Raw genomic sequence first — 26,224 nt, forward strand, 5'->3', positions numbered from 1 at the left:
GAAGTTGAAGAAACTCCCCTGTGTGTGTATTCATGTGTATGTACCATTCATCATTTTTAAATTTCATTTTATTAAATTATTTTTACCTTATTCTTTTGTCTATAGTATAAAGCAGGTGTACTGTACCTTCTTACTTGAGAATAATCTTGAGAGACAAATATACAATGGACACTTTTTTGTAATTCTTGGATTTTATTACCCCTACAATAGGTTTACAGTCCCTGGACAGCTTACAGGAACAACATTACACAATGACGTCAGAAGAGGTAAGAAATACCCTATGCCAGTATGCCTTTTATGTATAAAAAATAAAATAAAATAAAAAATAAAAAAAATTCATGGATTAAAGCTGAGGTTCTACATGTCAAAGTACAGCTGGTGGCCCCAATCACACAACAAACAGGATATTAATCAAACCCTTCACAGCTGGACATTGTATTTTTGACAAACTGACAGATTTGTTTTTGATGTCTTTCTGTGACTTTCAGAACAAGGGAATCCTATACAGAGTCTAGCTTGAAGGCAAGTGTGGACTACAAATCAAAGTAAAACCCAAAGGGACTGTAAGCCATACTGGACTGTTAGATTCTTTGACCTGAAGTGAATGGGTTCCAGGTGAGCATTGTATAACAGGTACACAGAATGAATGAGAATATTGATTATGTGCAGTGTGCACACATCGACTGCCCACTCATTCGTTATTCCTCTCTCTCTCACATACACACGCGCACACACTCGCGCCACACGTGCGTGCGCGCACACACAGGAAGAAATGCTCTGGCTATATAAAAATATCTGACGGTTTGTGAAATAGACAGGCTCAGCAGGCTTGTAGAAACTGAATGAATGGAAATGAGACAGCACTACACTCCACATCTGTGGCAATCATTCATGCGGACACAATGGTGAATCCCTCCAACTCATGACATTTTCTCAAACACAAACACCAGGTATATGCCTAAAAAAAGACAAGAGACAATTGCAGAAGGCAAATTATGAGACTTGGACATAAAATGTATTATAGAAACATAATTAAAACATGCAAAAAATGAACAAAACTAAACTAGACTGCCACTAAAGCTTCTCTACAAAATAACCTCCATATTTTGAAAATAAGGTAGGCAGAAACATACTCTATGAAGTACGCAAATGCTTGGTCAACACACTGCGTGTGGTTCCATTGTGTATATGTATGTATGTATATATATATATATATATATATATATATATATATATAAAAACTCAGCAAAAGAAGAAACGTCCCTTTTTCAGGACAATGTATTTTAAAGATAATTTTGTAAAAATCCAAATAACTTTACAGATCTTTATTGTAAAGGGTTTAAACAATGTTTTCCATGCTTGTTCAATGAACCATAAACAATTAATGAACATGCACCTGTGGAACGGTCGTTAAGACACTAACAGCTTACAGACGGTAGGCAATTAAGATCACAGTTATAAAGACTTAAGACACTAAAGAGACCTTTCTACTGACTCTGAAAAACACCAAAAGAAAGATGCCCAGGGTCCCTGCTCACCTGTGTGAACGTGCCTTAGGCATAATGCATGGAGACATGAGGACTGCAGATGCGGCCAGGGCAATAAATTGCAATGTCTGTACTGTGAGATGCCTAAGACAGCGCTACAGGGAGACAGGAAGGACAGCTGATCATCCTCGCAGTGGAAGACCACGTGTAACAACACCTGCACAGGATCGGTACATCTGAATATCACACCTGTGGGACAGGTAAAGGATGGCAACAACAACTGCCCGAGTTACACCAGGAATGCACAATCCCTCCATCAGTGCTCAGACTGTCCGCAATAGGCTGAGAGAGGCTGGACTGAGGGCTTGTAGGCCTGTTGTAAGGCAGGTCCTTACCAGACATCACCGGCAACAACGTCGCCTATGGGCACAAACCCACCTTCGCTGGACCAGACAGGATTGGGAAAAAGTGCTCTTCACTGACGAGTCGCGGTTTTGTCTTACAAGGGGTGATGGTCGGACTCACGTTTATCGTTGAAGGAATGAGCGTTACACCGAGGCCTGTACTCTGGAGCAGGATCGATTTGGAGGTGGAGGGTCCGTCATGGTCTGGGGAAAGATGGGGAAAGCTCATCGGACTGAGCTTGTTGTCATTGCAGGCAATCTCAATGCTGTGCGTTACAGGGAAGACATCCTCCTCCCTCATGTGGTACCCTTCTTGCAGGCTCATCCTGACCTGACCCTCCAGCATGACAATGCCACCAGCCATACTGCTCATTCTGTGCGTGATTTCCTGCAAGACAGGAATGTCAGTGTTCTGCCATGGCCAGTGAAGAGCCCGGATCTCAATCCCATTGAGCACATCTGGGACCTGTTGGATCGGAGGGTGAGGGCTCGGGCCATTCCCCCAGAAATGTCCGGGAACTTGCAAGTGCCTTGGTGGAAGAGTGTGGTTACATCTCACAGCAAGAACTAACAAATCTGGTGCAGTTCATGAGGAGGAGATGCACTGCAGTACTTTATGCAGCTAGTGGCCACACCAGATACTGACTCTTTTGATTTTGATCCCCCCTTTGTTCAGGGACACATTTTTCCATTTCTGTTAGTCACAAGTCTGTGAAACTTGTTCAGTTTATGTCTTAGTTGTTGAATCTTTTTATATTCATACAAATAGTTACACATTAAGATTGCTGAAAATAAAAGCAGTTGAAAGTGAGAGGACGTTTCTTTTTTTGCTGAGTTTACTTTGTGTGTGTGTGTATATATATATATATATATGTATATATATACTTACCTTGCGTTAATGTAGAGGAGGTCAATACTTGGCTGGTTATTGGTCCAGTTATCAACATATACAGTATATATTTCACTACAGTAACTTATTTTTCCCTGTCTGCTGCCTTTGACATCATAGCTCAGGATAGTCGCTAGTAAAGGAACTGTGTGCATGTTCTTGTGGTGCCATCAGTCAGTGTTGTATTGGGTATTACTATGGTAGCCAATCTACCCATAAAAATAGATGTGCATCATTCAGATAAACTCTACACCTGACATTTACAATTTCTGATGACTGACCGCAATTCTAATAGTTAACTATATATTTTATTTAGTACAAAACCTTTTCAAGCTGTCAAAAAATGGACAAAAAAGCATAATAACAGTAGTCCATATGACTTGTGCACTATCATATGGCTTCACTATACTTCTGAAGCAATATGATAACATCCAATAAGGCTATATAATAATATCCAATAAGGCAATGATCCGCTAAGGCTGTCAAAATTCACAATTCAAAAAATGCACACACAAATTCAAAAACTGTTCATTTGAATTTTATAAGTGTGGCAAGTACTGACAACAAGCCGAAGGTCTTGCTCTCCTATCAGCATCTCGCAGCATAAGCAATGCATTTTAAAATGCTGTGTCAGCAAAGGAGTTTAATTTCAGAAAGCGAGTCTCGAGATCCCAGCGGCCTTTTCCACTTTGACCCTGTTTATACCCGGTATTTAGATGTGTCTCCTGTGACCACTTGTGTTTGGATTTCGAGGGGAGGGTCTCTTGATTTCATGACGACATACATTAATCATTTGTCACTGTGTTACTGCATGATAATAAACCACAAAAAAATGTCATAAAAGACATAATGGGGGGAAAAGGCTGGCTGTTTCTTCCAGATACAGTTGAAATGTATTCCAAACACAAAAGTAAAATTTCAAGCAGAATTATCTTATTTTAGTGAAGTACCTGTATTAACCTGAGCTAAAGATGTGTGTGCTTGTCATCTGTTACTGCATGTTGATATCAGATACACTGAAGAAGATCCGTGAAGCTCTCGTAATTGTGTATGTTTTCGCTTTTTCAAATTTTCTGATCGGACGGTTATTTATTTTTAAAGCCGCTCATAACCGGCAAAGTTTACCCCTCACAGCGGTTGATTGACAGGTGAGGGGTGGTGCTTCACTGCTGTTCAGGACACATTCAGGACAGATTAGCATTTACACCTCAAATACACTTACACCTGATTACACCTGTGGTCACATGCGTTTTTGACTACCTCCGTTTGTGGTTTCAGGGATTTGATCATAAAACATTTGAGACAAATGATTTTTAAATTGTCTCCTGGATGAAAAATCTTTTTCTTTTGTTTTATCCCCTTTTCTCCCAATTTGGAATGCCCAATTCCCACTACTTAGTAGGTCCTCGTGGTGGCGCGGTTACTCACCTCAATCTGGGTGACAGAGGACAAGTCTCAGTTGCCTCCACTTCTGAGACAGTCAATCCGTGCATCTTATCACGTGACTCGCTGTGCATGACACCGGAGACTCACAGCATGTGGACGCTCATGCTATTCTCCGCGATCCACGCACAATTTACCACGTGCCCCATTGAGAGCGAAAACCCCTAATCACGACCACGAGGAGGTTACCCCATGTGACTCTACCCTCCCCCTGGCAACCAGGCCAATTTGGTTGCTTAGGAGACCTGGCTGGAATCACTCGGCACACCCTGGATTCGAACTCGCGACTCCAGGGGTGGTAGTCAGCGTCAATACTGGCTGAGCTACCCAGGCCTCGAAAAATCAATTTTTTGTATTTTATTTTAGGTAGCCCATAGAACCGTTCATAGGACAATTATGAAATTTGGGGTGGTCAAGAATAGTCCCCAGAGCAAATTATGCGACTGCTGTGCTTGGTAGTGCTGATTCTCAGCTTGGTACTGTATGTCACTTTGGTCACTGTCAATTTTGTGGCTGTGTTACAGTGTGTGCATTGAAATATGGAATGGAAAGGTGTAGGTTCGAACTCATCCTGGGGTGACATGTAATGTGGTATGTGTTTGCTCTGTATGTCATATGCACTCTATGGGCCTCATTCATGAAACACAACCAGAACAAATTTTTGTGTTAATCGTTCGTAAAGCTGCTCTGACATAAATGGAAACTGACATGAATACATTTTGATAAAAGTGAAATTAAATATATAATGAAAAAACTGAATAATTATTAAATGAGCGAAATTAACCTTAAAAAATAAGTTAGAAAAAAGAAAAAAAAAAGCTTTTTCATTTTAAACCATAGTCTATACTTTAGTTTCTTTGCTGCTTGCATTTATTTTTTCAAAGTATAGTACTTTCCCAACTCTGCTTATGATTTTTCCAGCAGAAGTGCTTGACATGGGGTGCACGTCAGTTTGTGTTTAATTTTCTCGAAGAAATGAATGCCCTCTAATGTAACTGGTTGGACAGTTTTTTATTATTATTATTATTTGATATGAGCTCTTTAATTTAGGTTTCATAATTTAGTAAAGGTATCTGTAAATTGTGTTCAGTTGGTAATGCTGCTAATGCTGTTAAACCCATGAACAAACACATCGTGGACAGGCACGTACACAATACAACAGGGGAAAAATAGAAAAAGCCTGCATGTTGTCATACAGCTTGCAAATCTGTAATATCTTACAGCGTTTCGGTCAAAGATATTCTTCTAATAATTTCTCTGATGATTCTTCCATTTGCAGCTATATTATTATCATGATTTACCCGAGAAGTGCCATGCACTGCAAACTGAACCAGAGAAGGTTAATGGTGATGGACATCCTCCTCCCGGGGTGAACAGAAATGTTTTTACACACGTCAAACCATTTTGATTGACTTCTTGAACTGTTTTATTCACAAAAGAGCCTCAGATGACAGCAAAAACATGTGATTACAGTCTCTGAGATGCTATTGTGATTGCTAAATCAAAATTTTACGATGTGAATGTACTTCATTCATAAATGTAATTACTGTTCACAATAGATGTTAAAAGCATTTACTAGTGAGTCTAGTGCCTTCCTTCTATGGTGTTTTCATGGGCGTGGATTATGATAATTGTGATTAAATGTGCACACGCCCCCTTTTCTTTTTTTTTTTTTTTCAAATGTTTGGAATTTACTAACATACACAGGTTTTACTTACAAATCTGGGGAGTATGAAGCATTTGTGAATGCGGCAGAAATTTTTCGGGAAGGCCCATTTCATGTGCAAATTACTCCATATTTACTCATATATTTACGAAAGTTTCATGAATGAGGCCCAGTGTGTTCTTTGGGTTGTGCTTAGTGTTATGCAATGGTTGCCATGTTGGTGCTTGTCCCCATAATTGCTGCTTGTAGCTATATTTATATATGGGTTCCTTAACACTAACTAGTCGAATAATAGCTCAGACAATGCACTTACTTTTCGATTATGAAAATTGGTGGTTTTGTACATCCCAACCTTTTACCTGTAAATCCTGTATTACAAGGTAAACAATTGTCATGTCAGACACAACTGTTCATCAATAAACATTTCTTTCTAAGAAAAAAAGGGGTTAACATCTTAATATGTTAAATTACAATAAATAAATAAGTATATATATAATTATTTATTTTTTTTTTAAAGCAATGAATATCGAATCGGCAATTTTCACCCCTACTATTTAGCGCCTGTGATCTGATCACCCAAAACATATCTTAATAACGGGTGTAAACAGGGTCTCTGTTGCGTACCATCTAGCGTCCTGTTTGAACAGGCCTTGCTGCATTTCTGGGCTTAGAAACATGTCGTTACCGCGGTGAGACAAGAGTCTGAGAAGCAAATACCACATCACACCAGAGTTCATCCAAATACCACTAATATCTGGGAATATGAATAAAGTATATATAACTAATGAAAATTGTGATTTTTTTCTAAACAAAAGCAGAGCAGAACATTTCCGGTATTTTGAAGCTTGAGAACTGCGGTAGTACCATGGCATTGTATCGAAGCGTTTTTCTCTTTTACTTTTTATATGAAAAAAAAAATGAACTGGCTAAATCTTTCAATTTCATAATTTTATGCACTTAAGTTTAAAATGGAATGCAGTTTTGTTAACGGCAAGATATGTTCTTTGCAATAAACAATATAACACGGTGTGGTTTGTTTTATATTTATTTGTTGCATTCTCATGTGGAAATAGAAGACAACGTCGATTTATAAGTCTGGAGTTCACTGATGTCTTGTTAGTCTCAGCCTCAGATGTCACGGCCATAGTGCGTGCAATAATACTGATGCACATAGCACACAAAATTGGAAAACACTTTCTCGATCCACACAGCACAATCTTATTGGCTGGTTTGATAGAACTTCCACGAGCAGCACACAGGACTTTTCATCAGTCTGCCTGGAAACAGTCCCGTTCACAAGGTTCCACCTTGATACAATGAGCGCTTTTGAGGACAAATAATCACCAGATGTGCCCAAGTTTGCCAGGTTAGTGACATCAAATCACTTAAAGATATTCAGAGTTTCATTTGAGGCACGTAGCAGAAAAAGAAGCAGAAATCCACAAACAGAGCTGCTTATTCTGCTTGAGTGGGCAGTTTTTGGCCAATTTAAGCTGCTTAAACAGTCCAGACATTTGCCATTCAAGTCAAAGTCTGAAATAGAGTATGACATTTTAATATCATTTGAATTTCATATTCGGTCATTACTGAAAAAGCGAGTAATTTTCTACAAAATGTAAATAACTTTGGAAATATTTAAGTGAACTGTCATTGTATGGGGGGGGGGGGGGGAGCGATGTAAAGATGCTTCAAAATAACAAAATGATAGAACTTTCATTTTTCTGTGAACTATTCCTTTTATAGATTTTGTCCCCAATGACCAACCCACAGGCTGCACTGCACCAGGAGGAAACCTCTAAATGATCCCAAGCATTTTATCTTAAGAAATGAGTCTGAACACAGCAGGAACCTTTAATTTCTTGGCTTTGGTACAGGCTACGCTTTCAATACAAATGAGCCCTGATACGTGTTATACTCTGTGCCTATGAATATAAAACAGCTCAGCTAAAAGAACCTTTCATTAAAGTGAGTATCATTATCTTATGTTTTCAGCATTTTCTTGTTTTTTTGATCATGTTTTGTACAATTTCTGAAGTAAAGACTTTGAAGATAAAGCATCAGGGGCCAGTTGCACCAGCTATACGTACGTTACATAAATGGGCACTAAATCACAATATACGCACTATTAAATATGTGAGCGTTGCACCATTAAACTTAGGTAGGACGTAACCCTACGTATAAACTAAATATTTACGGCAGCCTCCGACCAGGTGTAACGGATGGAATAAAGAAGCAGACTCATTTAATGACATCAATGAGCTCATGTTTTGGTTGACAGGCTTCAGTCTTTTCAACATGTATATGATGATGTTGGCATTTACACTGGTTTACATTTACAGGAGAAAACATTATGTAAAAAACGTACTTCTTCAGCATGAAACCGATCTAACGGTGCACTTTCCTGTGTACAGTATCAAGTTTCAACATATACGATATAAGATATTATAATTAATGTCTATTTTTCCAGCCTGTTGTATTAATATTTATTTAATGTCCCTTATTCATTTTAGATACAGTTATTGAATATTGTTATTTACATAAGCTAAATAGCCTATATCATTAATGAAGTCTTGTTTTATTACGTATCGTATTTTAATGGGGATATTATTTATTACAGCTGACAGTTACGTGAACAAACAAGGTTTGAACATACTGAAATTCACGGCTTTTTTACACTCCTGTGTATAAATTGAAAGTCTGCTTATTGGATAAATACAGGTAAATGTCATATTATGCGACTATGCATTACTTTACGGAGAGCTTACGACCTACTAGCTAAGTCTTGCCTTAAGAACAGGTAGTGCAACTAAATTAAGTACTGACTTTGTTACAAACTAACTACTAGTTACTAAGCCCTTAGTGTGAACTTTACGTCCCATATTATGTGAGAACTTATGCACAGCTGGTGCAACCCTACCCAGCACATCACTACAAATACCAAAAGATACCATTTAAGTGTATAAGAGAAGCAATATTGAATTAGAAGGCTGATCTGAACAGGAAGAGAACCTACGTACTTGTAGCCTCCCACTCAGACTTGCTCAAGGTCCCCTGTGGCGAGAAGAGAGGGTGAACAATCAGAACATAATTAATAACAAAAAGAAACTCTTTTCACTAGAAGGAAAAGATCAGTGCTCACCAGTGGAAGTCTAACAGCAGGATTCTCTGCAATTCTCTTGGCATGGTCATACTCCCCTGGACTATCAGACGCCAGTCTGCCCATCTCATCTGGAGGGTATTGCTATGACAACAAAGAGACACAAAACTGTCTGATTCTTCCAAAGTGAAGATAATGCTGCACAGATCTGCAGACATCATTATCCACAATCAGATCTGGCTACCGGAAGCAGCCCTGGGATGAAATCTCAGCTGTCTCATCCAGTGTGCACAAAAAAGGTTCCAACCAACCAAATCCCACATTTTTTAAGCAGTAAAGTGGGACAGAGGAAGAACTATTCTCTAGAAAATATTTACAAAGTATTTGGAATTACTTTTTATATTTTCTTATACACTTTTACATCATAAATCATAATGTAACATTGACAAGCATTACACCTTCTCTTTACCATTGCTTTTCCCACCGGTGGTCATGAAATGAGCTCTGCCACACATCCCAAAGTAAAGTCATCAATTTAAAACCTCAAAAAGTTAGAGATAGTTTACCTCAAAAAAATTAATATTCTCTTATCATTTACTGACCCTCATGCCACTCCAGATGTGTATGACTTTCTTTCTTCTGCAGAACACAAATGAAAATTTTAGAAGAATATTTCAGCTCTGCAGGTCCATACAACACAAGTCAACAAGGTCCAAAGCTTTGAAGGTCCAAAAAGCACATAAAGGCAGCATAAAGTGGTTTAATTCATGTCTTCTGAAGTAATCTAATCTGTTTTAGCCAAGGAGACCACTGATGTCAAGATTTACAGTAAAAAAGGACTTAAATATTGATCTGTTTCTCACCCATATCTGTCATATAACTTCTGAAGACATGGATTTAACCACTGGAGTCTTATGGATTACTTATATGCTTTTTGGAGACTCAAAGTTTTGGTCACCATTCATTTGCATTGTATGGACCTACAGTAGGGTTGCTCCGATACCAAAATTTGGCTTCGGTAGGATACCAGCCCTGGTACCTCAGTATCGATACTTGATACTTAGGCAACAAATAAAAAACCTCGGACTTTTGATGAAATTACACAGAAAATTATTTGTCTAAAAGAACTGCATAAAGTCTTATAGATACAAATAATGCATTTTCTGTTTAAATTTTCCTGGATTCCATGTTAAATGTTTTAATTAAATGTTACGATCATATCGTGTTTAATTAAATACATGCTGTACAGCTTTAATCAAATGAAAATATAATACTCTGACAGTACACACACACACACACACACACACACACACACACACACAGAGAGAGAGAGAGAGAGAGAATTTTCGATAAAAAAATAAATATAAAAAAAATAAATAAAAAGATGCACAACAGAGCTTTACAGTATTAATGAAAGCATTAAATGAAAACTGATTACCTGAGGCAAAAGGCTGCCATGGCTCAATTCAGTACACTTACGTGATATTTCTTACAGATAATAATACTAATAATATAACCATTTAATATTATATTACTGTTACTATGAGTATTAATGCGACTGCTTTATACACTTTTATACAGTAGTAATATTTTTCTGTCATAATGTCTTCAATTTCACGTAATCAGTTGAATAGAGCTCTCATTTCAGCGGGACTTTTATTTTGAAAGATCTTTGAAGTTCTTCCTGTTTGTGAAGTGTTCGTTATATCAAGCTTGCCGTGACTTGCAGGCTGAAATCTCTGAGCTGCAATGGAGGGAGTTCATTTGAGAGTTCACAGCCATTTGTACACTCAACACACTGATCTGTGGCTCTGCAGATGGATACTATTTGACACACTGCATGAAAATCAAGCATTCGTAGTGTGTGTGTTGTGTGTGTGTGAGGAGGAGATGACAGGGCTGAGAGGCCCTCTCAGCACATGTGATTTAATATTATTTATTAAATGACATCATTCTGCTGTTTAATGTTCACACTTGGCCATATAGAGGCTTTTTAATTTATTATTTTCAAATGGTCTTTGATATCATCTCAAAACACTCACATTACATTACATTCTGCTAATGGCAGCATTCTTTAATATGGTACCAAAATTAACAAGATGATATCGTACCATTTAAAAATTTTTGGTATCGCATTATTTCGTTGGTACCGGTACACCGTCGCAACCCTAACCTACAGAGCTACAATATTCTTCTAAAAATATTCATTTTTGTTCTGCAGAAGAAATAATCTGGTAAGGCATGAGGGTGAGTAAATGATGAGAGAATTTTCATTTTTGGGTGAAGTATTCCTTTAATTGCTTACTTCCCAAAGATTAGTTTAGTATTGAATAATAATGATTTAAGGAAATTCATATGGATACAGTGGGGACCAAGTTTAAATATCCTAAAAATAATTTTAAAAAAGTTTAAAATTACCCATATTCACCCTGTATTATAACATTTGCAACATTTACAATCCAAATTAAACATGATAATACAACTAGATAGAGGTAACACAAGACTGCCCTGAGAAATGTAATGATGTTAGAAATTTTTAAATGATACCAGTAAACATTCAGCTTTGGCAGCCATAAAAAAATACTAAAACTAAAAAAAAAAACGAAACTGAAACTGAGAAAACTAAACTAAAACTAATAAAATAACTGTGAAAACTAATGAAAATAAAAACTAATTTGGAATGACAAATTGAATATAAAATAGAAATAAAAACTCAAGAACCAAAATCAAAAGTAAGAGTCAGTATCTGGTGTGGCCACTAGCTGCATGAAGTACTGCAGTGCATCTCCTCCTCATGGACTGCACCAGATATGCCAGTTCTTGCTGTGAGATGTAACCACACTCTTCCACCAAGGCACTTGCAAGTTCCCAGACATTTCTGGGGGGAATGGCCCGAGCCCTCACCCTCCGATCCAACAGGTTCCAGACATGCTCAATGGGATTGAGATCCGGGCTCTTCGCTGGCCATGGCAGAACACTGACATTCCTGTCTTGCAGGAAATCACGCACAGAACGAGCAGTATACGAGCTGGTGGCATTGTCATGCTGGAGGGTCATGTCAGGATGAGCCTGCAGGAAGGGTACCACATGAGGGAGGAGGATGTCTTCCCTGTAACGCACAGCGTTGAGATTGCCTGCAATGACAACAAGCTCAGTCCGATGAGCTTTCCCCATCTTTCCCCAGACAATGACGGACCCTCCACCTCCAAATCGATCCCGACTCCAGAGTACAGGCCTTGGTGTAACGCTCATTCCTTCAACGATAAACGCGAGTCCGACCATCACCCCTGGTGAGACAAAACCGCGAGTGAAGAGCACTTTTTGCCAATCCTGTCTGGTCCAGCGAAGGTGGGTTTGTGCCCATAGGCGACGTTGTTGCCGGTGATGTCTGGTAAGGACCTGCCTTACAACAGGCCTACAAGCCCTCAGTCCAGCCTCTCTCAGCCTATTGCGGACAGTCTGAGCACTGATGGAGGGATTGTGCATTCCTGGTGTAACTCGGGCAGTTGTTGTTGCCATCCTGTACCTGTCCCACAGGTGTGATATTCAGATGTACCGATCCTGTGCAGGTGTTGTTACACGTGGTCTGCCACTGCGAGGATGATCAGCTGTCCTTCCTGTCTTGCTGTAGCGCTGTCTTAGGCGTCTCACAGTACGGACATTGCAATTTATTGCCCTGGCCACATCTGCAGTCCTCATGCCTCCATGCAGCATGCCTAAGGCACGTTCACGCAGAGGAGCAGGGACCCTGGGCATCTTTCTTTTGGTGTTTTTCAGAGTCAGTAGAAAGGTCTCTTTAGTGTCTTAAGTCTTTATAACTGTGATCTTAATTGCCTACCATCTGTAAGCTGTTAGTGTCTTAATGACCGTTCCACAGGTGCATGTTCATTAATTGTTTATGGTTCATTGAACAAGCATGAAAAACATTGTTTAAACCCTTTACAATAAAGATCTGTAAAGTTATTTGGATTTTTACAAAATTATCTTTAATATACATTGTCCTGAAAAAGGGATGTTTCTTTTTTTTTGCTGAGTTTACATATATATAACCTTTTTTTAATTTGGAATGGCTATAATAGAGACATTTAAACATATTGGTGTGGCTTAGTTTACCCAAAAGCCAATAACTCCTAAACAAAGGCTCTGAATGGAATCAAATTTAGTACACAAATAAAATATGATTCCAAAGCAAGCAAGCACAATTTGGTGTAGATCTGACAATAGGTGGCGCTATAACAGTCAGACATGTTAAAAACATATATCTATGGTTATTAACCTGAGATTGCTGTAAATTATACTGCTTTCTCTCTGTTTTAAATGCTTACGGGCTATCACAATAATTCTTAAAATCTTGGAGCACATGCACTAAAAGGCCCTATGTGGCTTGAACCCAGGTAATTGCTACTTGCAGCTAAATTTATAGATTTGCAATCAAAATATTTACATATCCTTAAAACAAGATACATTTACTTGAGAAGCAAAATTGCCTAAAATATTAAGACTTATTTTCAGAGGATATATCTTAAAGTACATTTTTTTTTTTTAAGCATAAATCTGACAAAATGTTATGAGGTTTATGCATAAAACAAGAAAAAATAAATTGCCAACTGGGGAACAAAAATAAACTTAATTCAAGACATTCTCTGAACTTTTTTTACACCTTATGCAATTTTGCTTCTCAAGTAAATATATCTTGTTTTTATGGATGTTTTCGATAATTTTACTGGAAAACAACACTAAGATTAAGAAAATGTGGAGATGCCAATCAAACAAACACAGGAACATTCTTGCACACAAAACCAAACATATGGGGCTGCAACAAGTTATCAGTAAAATCGACAATGACAATAGCTGACAATGAATGATGGGTCTGTGTTTTGTGGCACAGAAAACCTGTCATTGGTGTCACTTTACAGTCGTGAAAAAAATATTATGAAAAAAAAATGCATTTGAAAAATTACCTCAAAACGAGCGGAAACAGAAGTGTATGATCCAAGTCGGCAAAACCATGGGAGCACTTTAGTCAAGATGAAAGTGCTAGAAATTAATTTTGCTTCCATAATGTGAAATATTTCCAAGTGAAACAGGATATATAAAAAAAAAAAAAAACTCAGAAATCCACCAGGAACTGACTGGACTATGAAAAGTGGTCTCTGAGTCCAAATAAGAGGTTCACAATAAAAACATAAATGTGCATTAATAAAGTAAATAGGGCCAATTTTGATTTCATGTGACTTAAAACGTGAATATCTCAGCTCTGTAGGTCCATACAATAGAGGTGAATGATGACCAAAACTCTGAAAGTCCAAAAAGCACAAAGGCAGCATAAAAGTGATCCATAAGACTCCAGTGGTTAAATCCATATATTCTGAAGCAATATGATAGTTGTGGGTGAGAAACAGATCAATATTTAAGTCTGTTTTTCATCCACACCTATCATATCACTTCTGAAGACATGGATTAAACCACTGGAGTCTTATGGATTACTTTTATGCTGACTTTATTTGATTCAAAATGTTGGTCAACATTCACTTGCATTATGAGGACCTACAGAGCTGAAATATTCTCCTAAAAATCTTTGTGTTCAGCAGAAGAAAGTCATATACACTACCGTTCAAAAGTTTAGGGTCACTTACTCATTCTTTATTTTTATTTTTTTTCACATTTTTGAATAATAGTAAAGTCATCACAACTATGGAATAATAGAAATGGAACTATGGGAATTATGTTGAGACTAAAAAAATCCAAAATAAATCAAAACTGTGTTATATTTTAGCATCTTCAAAGTAGTCACCCTTTGCCTAGAATTTGCAGACATGTACTCTTGACATTTTCTCAACCAACTTCTTGAGGTATCACCCTGGGATGCTTTTTAAACAGTATTGAAGGAGTTCCCATTTATATGTTGGGCACTTATTGGCTGATTTTAATTATTTGGTCCAAGTCATCCATTTCAAAACATTTTTTTTTTTTAAATAAAATTGTAGTTTTATAATGAAATAAATATGTTGGCACAATTATATTTTTGTCTACAAAACTGATTTCAAACATTTAAGCATACACCTTCAGATCAAAAGATTTTTAAGATCATGAGAAACATTTCATACAAGTGACCCCAAATTTTGAACGGTAGTGTACATTGGGATGGCACGAGGGCAGGGTCCAAAATTAACATTTTAACCGACCAGCCAAGGTGGCTTGTAGATGAAAAAATTTACCAGCAGTCAGATGTCTTACCGGCCATTTTTTTTATTTTTTATTATTATTGCATTTTACAAATGGATTTTACAGACGTGAGAAAAATAAACAACACTAAGCATGTTTAAAAGTGAACTGCTTTTTTAAAGAATTGTTTTGTTTTATGAAATATTTATTTGCCAGATAGTCCATTTAGAATTATTTTTTAGATTATTCACTTATTACAACAAAACTACATTTGTATTTCAAACTATATGTCATATGAACAACCAGTGAGTAACTCTAATGAGCTTTAAGAACACATAACACAGTAACAGTTCTTGGTTTATTTGGTTAATTCAGTCAGCCCCAACTGATTCACTAAAAAGAGCCGGCTTATAGATTTACTGCCAAACAGGGATGTCCTCATAATTATTATTATTTATTTATTTTTGAGAACCAGTACCAATATACTTCCTTTTCAGTACTCACCGATACTGATACCTGTTTTTTCTAAAATCAGTGTCAACAGTTTAAGTTTATTTCAATTTTATCATCAAAATTGTGTCTAAATAAAATGAATTTAATTAAAACTTTAATTAAATGAAAATAGAACAATTCATTTTCAACATAATATTGTATTCTTTTTATCAAATGAAGTGCTTTTATACAGAACCTCACAGCACAATCCAAAATACAGCACTGGAGTTATATTTGTCAAATAAAGTGTTGCATGACAGACCATCATAAGAGAGAGATACTGCTTCAATATTATACAATTACTATTGATTTATTATTATTATTTGTAGTAGTTCACCTCTGGAAAAGCCAGTCGCCACGTGACTCAGTGATTATTAAACTACAAACAGCTGATATTTAATTAAATAAATATGTAGTCTGTATGAAGTGAATTAGCACTCTGTTCACAGTAATCTGCTACAAACAAAGCGCACGAGTGTGAGACAAGGACAACACCGGCTACACACATTCACAGGCGCTCACATTTGAAGAGCATACAGCACATGCAAAGTATATTATATATATATATATATATATATATATACACACACACACACACACACACACACACACACACACACACACACACATAAAGTCAGAAGTTTACATACACTTTGGTTGAAGTCATTAAATCTCATTTTTTAACCACTCCACAGATTTAATATTATGAAACTGTAGTTTTGGCAAGTCGTTTAGGACATCTACTTCATGCATGACATGAGTAATGTTCCAACAATTGTTTACAGACAGATAGTTTCACTTTTAATACACTATATCACAATTCCAGTGGGTCAGAAGTTTACATACACTAAGTAAATTGTACCTTTAAGCAGCTTGGAAAATTCCAGAAAATTATGTCAAGCCTTTAAGAAATTAGCTTCTGATAGGCTAATTGGAGTCAATTGGAGGTGTACCTGTGGATGAATTTTAAGGCCTACTTTCAAACTCAGTGCCACTTTGCTTGACATCATGGGAAAATCAAAAGAAATCAGCCAAAACCTCAGGAAAACAATTGTGGATCTCCACAAGTCTGGTTCATCTTTGGGAGCAAATTTCAAACAATGGTACGCAAGTGTAAACATCATGGGAACACCGTGAGAGGCATTCTGTCTCCTAGAGATGAACGTAGTTTGGCGAGAAAAGTGTATATCAATCCTAGAACAACAGCAAAGGACCTTGTGAAGATGCTGGAGGAAACAGGTAGACAAGTATCTATATCCACAGTAAAACAAGTCATATATCGACATATCCTGAAATGCTGCTCAGCAAGGAAGAAGCCACTGCTCCAAAACCGCCATAAAAAAGCCAGCATACAGTTTGCAAGTGCACATGGGGACAAAGATCTTACTTTTTGGAGAAATGTCCTCTGGTCTGATTAAACAAAAATTGAACTGTCTGGCCATAATGACCATCATTATGTTTGGAGGAAAAAGGGTGAGGCTTGCGAGCCGAAGAACACCATCCCAGCCGTGAAGCATGGGGGTGGCAGCATCATGTTGTGGGGGTGCTTTGCTGCAAGAGGGACTGGTGCACTTCACAAAATAGATGGCATCATGAGGAAGGAAAATTATGTGGATAAATTGAAGCAATATCTCAAGACATCAGCCAGGAAGTTAAAGCTCAGTCGCAAATGGGTCTTCCAAATGGACAATGACCCCAAGTATACCTCCAAAGTCAAGGTACTGGAGTGGCCATCACAAAGCCCTGACCTCAATCCGATAGAAATTTCTGGGCAGAACTGAAAAAGCGTATGCGAGCAAGGAGGCCTACAAACCTGACTCAGTTACACCAGTTCTGTCTGGAGGAATGGGCCAAAATTTCAGCAACTTATTGTGAGAAGCTTGTGGAAGTGTACCCAAAATGTTTGACCCAAGTTAAATAATTTAAAGGCAATGCCACCAAATACTAACAAAGTGAATGTAAACTTCTGACCCACTGAGAATGTGATGAAAGAAATTAAAGCTGAAATAAATAATTCTCTCTACTATTATTCTGACATTTCACATTCTTAAAATAAAGTAGTGATCCTAACTGACCTAAGACAGGGAATATTTTCTATGATTAAATGTCAGGAATTGTGAAAAACTGAGTTTAAATGTATCTGGCTAAGGTGTATGTAAACTTCTGACTTTAATTGTGTGTGTATATATATATATATATATATATATATATATATATATATATATATATATATATATATATATATAGGATATGTAATGTGATTTTAATTTGTGCGCTGAATGTTTACAGAATGACATTCATACATCAGATGGTATCAGAGCATTTTTACAATCACGAGTACAAGTACATGAGCGCAGATTTCTACTGCTAACTACTAACTGAGGCAGTGGGACTAGCTAATGAGAGCCGTTCCATGTATTGTTCGGTCTTCATCATTTATTTTTGCTACTTTTCAAATGCCTATTATGTACAGATTTTACTGTTTTAGCCTTGTCCCAGACCCAGACATTCAAAATTAAACTAAAGAAATATAGTTACATGTTTAAAAATATGATAAATCTAAACAGAGTGAAATAAACAAACATAAATCATTTCAATAGTTAATGTGTGAACATGATTATAACTTTTTTTAAATGTAGTCTCTCACATTTGTGCCCTCATTTCCACCTCACCAAACAATTTTGTACCCAATAGAGTTTTTTCCAAAGTTAGTGTACTTGTTAACCAAGTCAACAAAAGTGTCAGTGAAAGCATGCTTGAGATGAATTATGAAATGATGTCTGACTTAAAAACAAAGAAAAATCAAGGTAAATATCACTTGTGAGCAGAATATTTTATTTGGCATCAAGCTGTAATTTTGCTAAATTATGCAAAACTGTAAAATAATGATTTAATTGTGTATTTAAGATACATAAAATATTAACTATGAATTTAGCCTTAGCAAGACAAAGGAGTTGACCAATTTATTTGAAAAAGTTTAAAAATGTCATTTCCATCACCATCATTTCCAGCACAGAATTCTATTAAACACAATACAGAATTTGAGATGTGCTGGAAACAACACTGTGGTGGGAACTTTCATGACTTTCAGGAAAAAAACACAAATCTCCTGGGATGCATATACACACACTGTTGGACATTGTTAGTAGACAAATAAAATGCTTAAGCAAGACTTTCTAGAAGTTCACAGTGCTAAAAGTGCCTGAAGTTGAAGAAACACCAATAATTTAATCAAAATAGTTTAGTTAGTTGTAGCCCTGCACACACACACACACACAAACACAAACACACACATACCTCCAGCGCCTGCATCCACTGCATGAGCATCTTATGCTTCTCATCTTTTACTTTCTCCTCAAAGAACTCACAGAAGGTTTTCTTACAAACCAGTCGCATGTTGTACTTTTTTGCCATTCTGGACAGATAAATAAAAGTAGTAATTTAAACACATCAACTAAACAATAATAATACACAGACTGGTTAAGCACACAGTGCTACACGGTCTTCACAATTCACCAAAACATGATATTTAAATCTGCAACCTAATGATTTGGATCTGTTTTTAGGAATTTGCTAAAGGAAACAAAAAGCTTATTATGGAATGGAGAATATCTCTGACACTAGACAGATAAGCACACATTTATGAATTAGCCGTGCCCTCTGTTGGCAAGTCAAGGCATTAACGTTGCAAAAACCAGGAGTCAAAAGAGCATTTGAGATGTGACACTCACTCCTCAAACAGGGGGAAATACACCAGGAACTCTGGGACATTGACGACTCCCTCCAGGTTGAAGTCATACTGACAGCCAAACAAAGGGTATACTCCTTTCTTCTGGAAGGTCACACTGTACACTTCATTCCCAAAGCTGTTCGAGTCTGATGCCTCCAAGCGCTTCCTGTGGACCAAGGTGGCTTATTATAAAAAAACTATGTGAAACATTTGAGTACTGCAGCTTTATTGTCTTGAAAAGCAGTTAACTGTAGAGGGTCGTCACGATATCGAAGTCCCTTTAAATTCTGTCAGGTCACTTTGCAGCCATATTCGTCATGCAGCTAGTTTCTCGTCATTCTACATAAATGGGGAAAGACCGAAATGTCTAAAACTGTCTGTGTGTGTGTGAGAGCTTACACCAGCTCGTATGCGTCTGGAGTTGTTCCAATGAAGAATCCTCCCGGTCTGAGTCTCTCACAGGCGTTTCTCAGCATGATGTCTGCCTGCTGCTCGCTCTCAAATGAATAATGATACACAAACTGACAGCTGCACACGTCAAACCGCAGATCAGGATCTCGGTACTTCTCACACAGCAACTCCTGAGGCAGAAAAAGAGAGACAGAGAGAATACAACATGAAATGAAACTCATTGACTTTAAAGTTTCTTCTTTTTGAGAATCAAGTGAAGTCCCTTTTTCTCTCCCAAATCAAAGAAGCTTAAAGGTTAAGTGTGTCATTTCTGCACCACATGAGGAACAGAAATGAACAGCAAAAATAATGACCATTTCCAAACAGGTTTCCTTAACTTTCCCTCCATGTGCTATTGGATTTTAATATGAAAAAATAAAATAATTTAAAAAAACACACCCCTCATCTATAAAGTACAGGTTCATAAGTGATATTAGCAAGCACAAATCTGTTAAAGGGTGTTTCTTCAACTTCATGCACTTTTAGCACTGTGGACTTCTAGAAAGTAAAGTCTCGTTAAAATATTTTTCACATATCCAGGGTGTGCTGAGTGACTCCAGTCAGGCTTCCTAAGCAACCAGTTAGCCTGGTTGCTAGGGAGGGTAGAGTCGCATGGGGTAACCTCCTCGTGGTCGCTATAATGTGGTTCTCGCTCTCGGTGGGGCACGTGGCGAGTTGTGCGTGGATGCCGCGGAGAATAGTGTGAAGCCTCCACACACGCTAGGTCTCCGCGGTAACGTGCTCAACAAGCCACGTGATAAGATGCACGGACTGACGGTCTCAGACGCGGAGGCAACCGAGATTTGTCCTCCGCCACCCGGACTGAGGTGAGTCACTACACCATTGATATTTGTAGTAATCCCATAGTAATAATACAGGAAAACCAAAACTATGTTAATAAAAATCATATTCTTTTGGTTATTATGGTTTTATAAGAAATACCACAGTACACACAAGATTTACCATGGATAATCTATAGTAAAAACAATGGTTACTACATGGATGCAGTATACTGTATTAAAAGCATGGTTTCCGCCAAATTAAAAAAAAACATGGTTAGCCTATAACAGTCATGGTAACTACAATATTACTATAGTAAAACCACTTAAATGGTATTTGTATAGTAAAACCAAAATAACCACAAAATTATGATTTTTATTACCATATTTTTTGTTTTCACTATAAATATCATGGTGAAAGTATGGTTACTGTAGTAAAACCATGGTGATCCATTGCGAGGGAACGCAAAACTATTTCAGACCAAAAATTCCCACCCTGTCCTCTAATGAAAGTGCCCAGTTGAAGAAATGCCCTTAAATATCCCATCCTCTTGGCACTTTATTGACTGTCCAAAGAATCTTACTATAAACTTGTGTAGAAATGCAGTGCAAAATTTTGGAAACTATCATTAGTTGGCAGTTTCTGACAATGTCAAATAAAACAGAAGTGTAAACAGCACATACCCTGCTGCAGTCTGCTGTGATAAACTCAGCAGAGAATGTGCGGTCGTTTGGGTGACCCCTCCGTCTTATGTCATTATAGCGCTGCTGACACTGCTCAACGGATACACCAGCGATATCTGTAATGGAGGAACACAAGTGCAGTCAAGGAAGTTACATTTATTCAACTAAAGCCAAATGATGACAGAATTTTCCTTTTAGGATGAAGTACTGCTTTGACAGTAAGACGTAGCCTAAACCAAGGACAAAAATATATTTAGCTTAATAAATTTTTTACCATTTCGCTCGCAAAACATCTTTGCATAAATGTAATGGCATACATAACTATCATTATTATAAAATATTTATACTGCATATCATGTTTGTATTGTACTCAAAACAAAACACAACAGTTAGTAAAAGTCAGGTCTGCATTTCACATAATCAATATCGATAGTCAAAAGCAATACAGGTTGCTCTCTATAAAGAATCTAAGAGAATCGTGTGGTTACCTGCACACACTAGTGTGTCAATGCGTCCTTTCTTCCATTTGAGAAGGTCTCCTCCTTTCCCACAGCCCAGATCTAACACAGACACCTCTCTCCTTCTCTGCCTCACCTTGTCCAGGATCTCCCCTGAGCAAACCAACACAATAATCTTGTAACAGTAAGATTTGCCATATGCTCCAATTTGATGGCAGGAAGGCAGCTTGTCCATATTCAAGAGTTCATAATATCTTAAAATATCTGAGATTAACAACAGGCTCAGATGAAATTTTAAAGGACAAGTTGTTCATGTTCAAGAATCATGGACTATTAAGATACCGGTAACTTTTTGTTCTATAGGGAATATTTTTTATTAGAACAACACATAACGTACACTGAGCTGAAATAGACTGGGTAATCATACCTCATAAAGCATGCTGGTTTGAGAGAGAAAAGTAAAGCCGTGTTTCTTACCGATGAGCACGCTCTTCAACCAGTTGTTGAAGTTGCGCATGTGAACTATCCTGCTTTTATTGCGTTCTGCCAGGCCAAACTCCTGCAGATTGTTGTAATGTGTGGCCACTTTTAGACTGTGTAATTCCCTGGTGACCTGAAAAACATTTTAAAGGTGCATTCAGCAGTTTGGGCCAATTTAAAAAGTTTTACACATTAACGAATGGATCGTGTTTTTTGTAAAGAGTGATCTGAATGGTGTACACACACATGAGATGAAGACTGTACTCAAAATAGTTTTCTATAAAAGGTGTTTTATTCTACATGGTGCTGGTCACCCCCTTCAATGTGTTTCGCCATGCTGAAATCACATGACCCGTGGTGTTTCACTAAACATCGAAGAAGAGAATCCTCACGCTCATTGGCTGCCGCCTGTGTAGATACGCTTGGTTATGCTTTGAACATTGATGTTTGGTGACGCGAAGAGGGAAAAGAATCAGAATGAGCTTTATTGCCAAGTATGCTTACACACAAGGAATTTGTCATGGTGACAGAACACAATGGAACATACTTATTTATCGTGCTTTGGCAGCGGAGACAACGGGAGATCCAGTATCTGTACTGTCGAAGAAGCAAAAAAAGGTCTGAAGCAACTTGCTTCAAGCAAGAAGACAGAAAAACCGGCAAAGGCAAAAAACGGTAACGGTAAGGCATCTACGTCTCCATTATAGTTTAGTGCAAAGTAGCTCGGCACAGCGATCGTTGTGGATTTTGTATAAAACATGACGTCGGTTGCTTGGAAATAAAACGAGTTCTTCAAATACAGTATTCATGGACATGCTAAATTTGATCATCAAAAACAATTCTAATCTTTCCTTTACATAACACTCTGTATCGCTAGATAATTGAGGTTTATTTTATGCTAAGCAGTTCTCTAATAAAGGTAATAAATGTCTTTAGAAATAACATGAAACGTAGACAGTCTCCAAAGATTATTGATATGAGGGACAATAATAATCTGTCCTTAACTGTAGAAGCATGTTCACTTGATTTCTGACGTTTGTTTTTAGGCAAAGCAATTATATTATAGGGTAATAAATAACTTTACAAATTACCTCAAACTCAGGAATTTTCCAGATGCAAATGATATTCCAAAGCTGACGGGGGCAGCAGAGATGATCATGCTGATCCACGTCGAAAGATGGCAGCATAGCGTCTAACACCACTGTAACATCAGTATTAAAGTACACGAAGAAAAGCAATGCTAACGCTAGCTAGAGAACTACTGAATGCCCCTTTAACTGAAAGGCTGAACTGTGTTCTGAGGAAAAGGGTATTTTTGCTGTGTTTTTTAATATGTAATATGTATTCAGTATTTCCAATTTCAGTTGGCTAAAATGTTGGTTTGATATTTCTGTATGCTTTTCCATTTCTACAATATCGTGAATTGCTTTGCGTTTCATAAATTCTTGACTATTTAAATATTGTGGAAAAGCCATTAATTAGACTATAATCAGTTTTAGATATATTTCCAGATAAAAAATCCCAATCATTTTCTTCATAAAAAGATTGAATGTTAATGATAACATAGGACAGACATACCAAGATCACTTGAGATAGATAAGTGATGATATATGCATATGTAGAAACCGTAAGTCAGTGATTTCAACTTAATTTTTTATGAAATTGTGCTCCATAGACAAATTCCAAGTGAAGAACTACATTACCCATAATCCTCAACAGAGATCCACCAATCAGAGAAGACTGAAATCACAGAAAAGAGATCAGCAGCGACTGCCCATTCCCATGAAGCATTGTGAATGATGTAATCGAGGCTTTGTACAATCTCAAACTAATTATTTATTTGTATATATGTGAATATTTTGTAATAAACTTACAATATATTTTTATACTTCAATTTTAATGACTTACAGTCAACAGTTTTGTATTGTACTAATGTTTCTGATTTGATTACGTCATTCACAACCCTTCATGGGATTGTAGTTCATTCATACATTCACCCAAAATCATCAATTACTGACATTAACCGAGAGCCTCATTCACCATTCACTTTTATCGTATAAAAAAACGATGCAATGAAAGTGAAAGGTAAGTGAATATGGCGAGTCATACAGGTTTGGAACAACAAAAGTGTGAATAAATGATAGTTCGGTGCACTATCTCTGTAGACAGTTTTGTAGCACTGCCTTTTTCTGATTCCCTAGAAAGTTTGCTTTAAATCAAATGCTGTAATGTTGTGATTTCCTGTATCTCAGAGCTGCTTGTTTGATCCCTTTACTGAATAATTTTGAGATGGGGAAAACACTGCAAAAGTGTTGCACTCTTACCAGCTTCTTTCTGGGAGAGTCATCTTCATCCCCCTCCTCATCAGTATCATCCCTCTGTCTCTTCAACGATGATGATGATGATGATGAAGTCTGAGCAACATCTAAAGCTGATCCTGTCCGGCACTGCTCAGCCACTGGATCAGAATCTTTACTGTCTTCCTCATATACACCTGAGAATAAATGCATTACAGTGTATTAGTTTTCATGTGTTACAAGAGAATGGGCACAAAGGCAGGAAGATCACACACATGAATAACAGTTATGGACCGCTGGACAAAACAGCATTACACATATAAGGAGTGAAACTGAGAAGGTATTGGATATTAATGTAGTTTAATGCTGATAGATCACTATAAGTGTGTCGATGCAGATTCATAACAACAAATGAAAGTGACATTCATTTCAAGCGTCCATTTCGACACGTGTTTCGCCTGTACAGAAACAGATCGAGTCTAGTTGAGTTTTAGATGGTCACAAACATCATGAAACACATTGGGAGTTTATGTGCTCAACGTACTCACTTGAGTTTTGCGCCATCTTGTACTCGCATACACCAGCGCTCACGGATGTTCACTGGAGTATTTCATGTGCAGAGAATGAACTTAGCGCCGCCTACAGGACTGAAGTGTTACTATGCATTTGATCTTAAAAAAAAAAAAAGAAAAAGAAAAGTAGCTTAATATGTACAGTATTTGTAAATAGCTTACACAATCAAATTAAACCAGTAGGATCTTACTGATATTTATTGAACTTCTTTCTTTATGTTAGTTCAGCTACTATTAAACATTATAAAGATCAAATTTCTTCTCTAGATCATTAGTTACCTCATTGAACTGGCTTATCTGTTTATTAACCCTTGTGCGTCAATAAACAAAAGTTACTCAGAGGTCCTTAGAGGACAAAAATATCCACGTCAAAAAACTGGCATAATAATATTATATATTAATATTATTTTCCACTTTCACTGACTTAGGTTTTTTAACCAACATCAGTCCTGATCATAACTACCAAATATTCATTCATTTTCAGGATTTTAATCCTTTAAATGCCAGTTTGTTTACATAGTGCCACTGTTATTTTTTACACACACACACACATTTCTCAGTACACACATACAAAACACATTCTGACATCCATACCAACACACCCACAAAATTTTAGCTGCATCGTTTATTCAATTGGCCTGCAGTGCTCTATAATACAGCAAACAGAAAATAGGAAAAAAGCATGTATTTGCTCCATAGGCTGAACATGAGAAAAATGGCACCATCTGGTGGACAATATTAAAAATTAAAATTTTGAAGCCAGGGCTCTGGAATGAAAGCATAATATCATAGAATTCATGATGTTATACTTTAATGGCACTGGGATCATATACTGCAGTTTTAATGGGTTTCAATGGGGAAATTTTTGTCCTGAAGGTCCTAAGTGTAACTATTTTGTGTACACAGTGTATTACAGATGTATTATAGGAACTGAGGTTGAAATATCAAAATCCCCCCCCCCCCCCCCCCCCAAAATACACACTTTTGGCAAAATTTATGCCAGTGGAATTAACGCATCCAAAATGATCAAAAAAACAAAAATGAAAAAGACAAAAATGTCCCCAAGGTCACACAAGGGTTAAATCATTATTTTTGCATAAAGGTGTGTAATCTTATTGGACACTTTTTCAG

General features: G+C 37.2%; 1 protein-coding gene across 4 annotated transcripts; it reads right to left on the bottom strand.

The window, feature by feature from the left end:
* On the bottom strand, window positions 1–25,177 carry LOC127424845 (mRNA cap guanine-N7 methyltransferase-like). 4 transcript variants are annotated; one of them, XM_051670325.1, is made up of 13 exons: window positions 25,070–25,177; window positions 24,549–24,718; window positions 23,928–23,964; window positions 23,316–23,425; window positions 22,222–22,357; window positions 21,775–21,897; window positions 21,287–21,402; window positions 19,773–19,954; window positions 19,375–19,539; window positions 18,941–19,058; window positions 9,029–9,130; window positions 8,903–8,940; window positions 1–958 (listed from the first exon to the last, which is right to left on the bottom strand). In XM_051670325.1, the coding sequence occupies exons 1-13, from the start codon at window positions 25,083–25,085 to the stop codon at window positions 934–936; spliced, it is 1,338 nt and encodes a 445-aa protein (XP_051526285.1). In that variant the 5' UTR covers window positions 25,086–25,177; the 3' UTR covers window positions 1–933. The 4 variants fall into 4 exon arrangements, with proteins under 4 accessions (XP_051526285.1, XP_051526288.1, XP_051526284.1 ...); XM_051670328.1 differs by having other exon boundaries at window positions 3–958; window positions 8,907–8,940; window positions 25,066–25,101; XM_051670324.1 differs by having other exon boundaries at window positions 4–958; window positions 8,907–8,940.
* Window positions 25,178–26,224: the final 1,047 nt, after the last annotated feature.

Source organism: Myxocyprinus asiaticus, chromosome 34 (genome assembly GCF_019703515.2).
Source record: "Myxocyprinus asiaticus isolate MX2 ecotype Aquarium Trade chromosome 34, UBuf_Myxa_2, whole genome shotgun sequence".
Taxonomy (NCBI): domain Eukaryota; kingdom Metazoa; phylum Chordata; class Actinopteri; order Cypriniformes; family Catostomidae; genus Myxocyprinus; species Myxocyprinus asiaticus.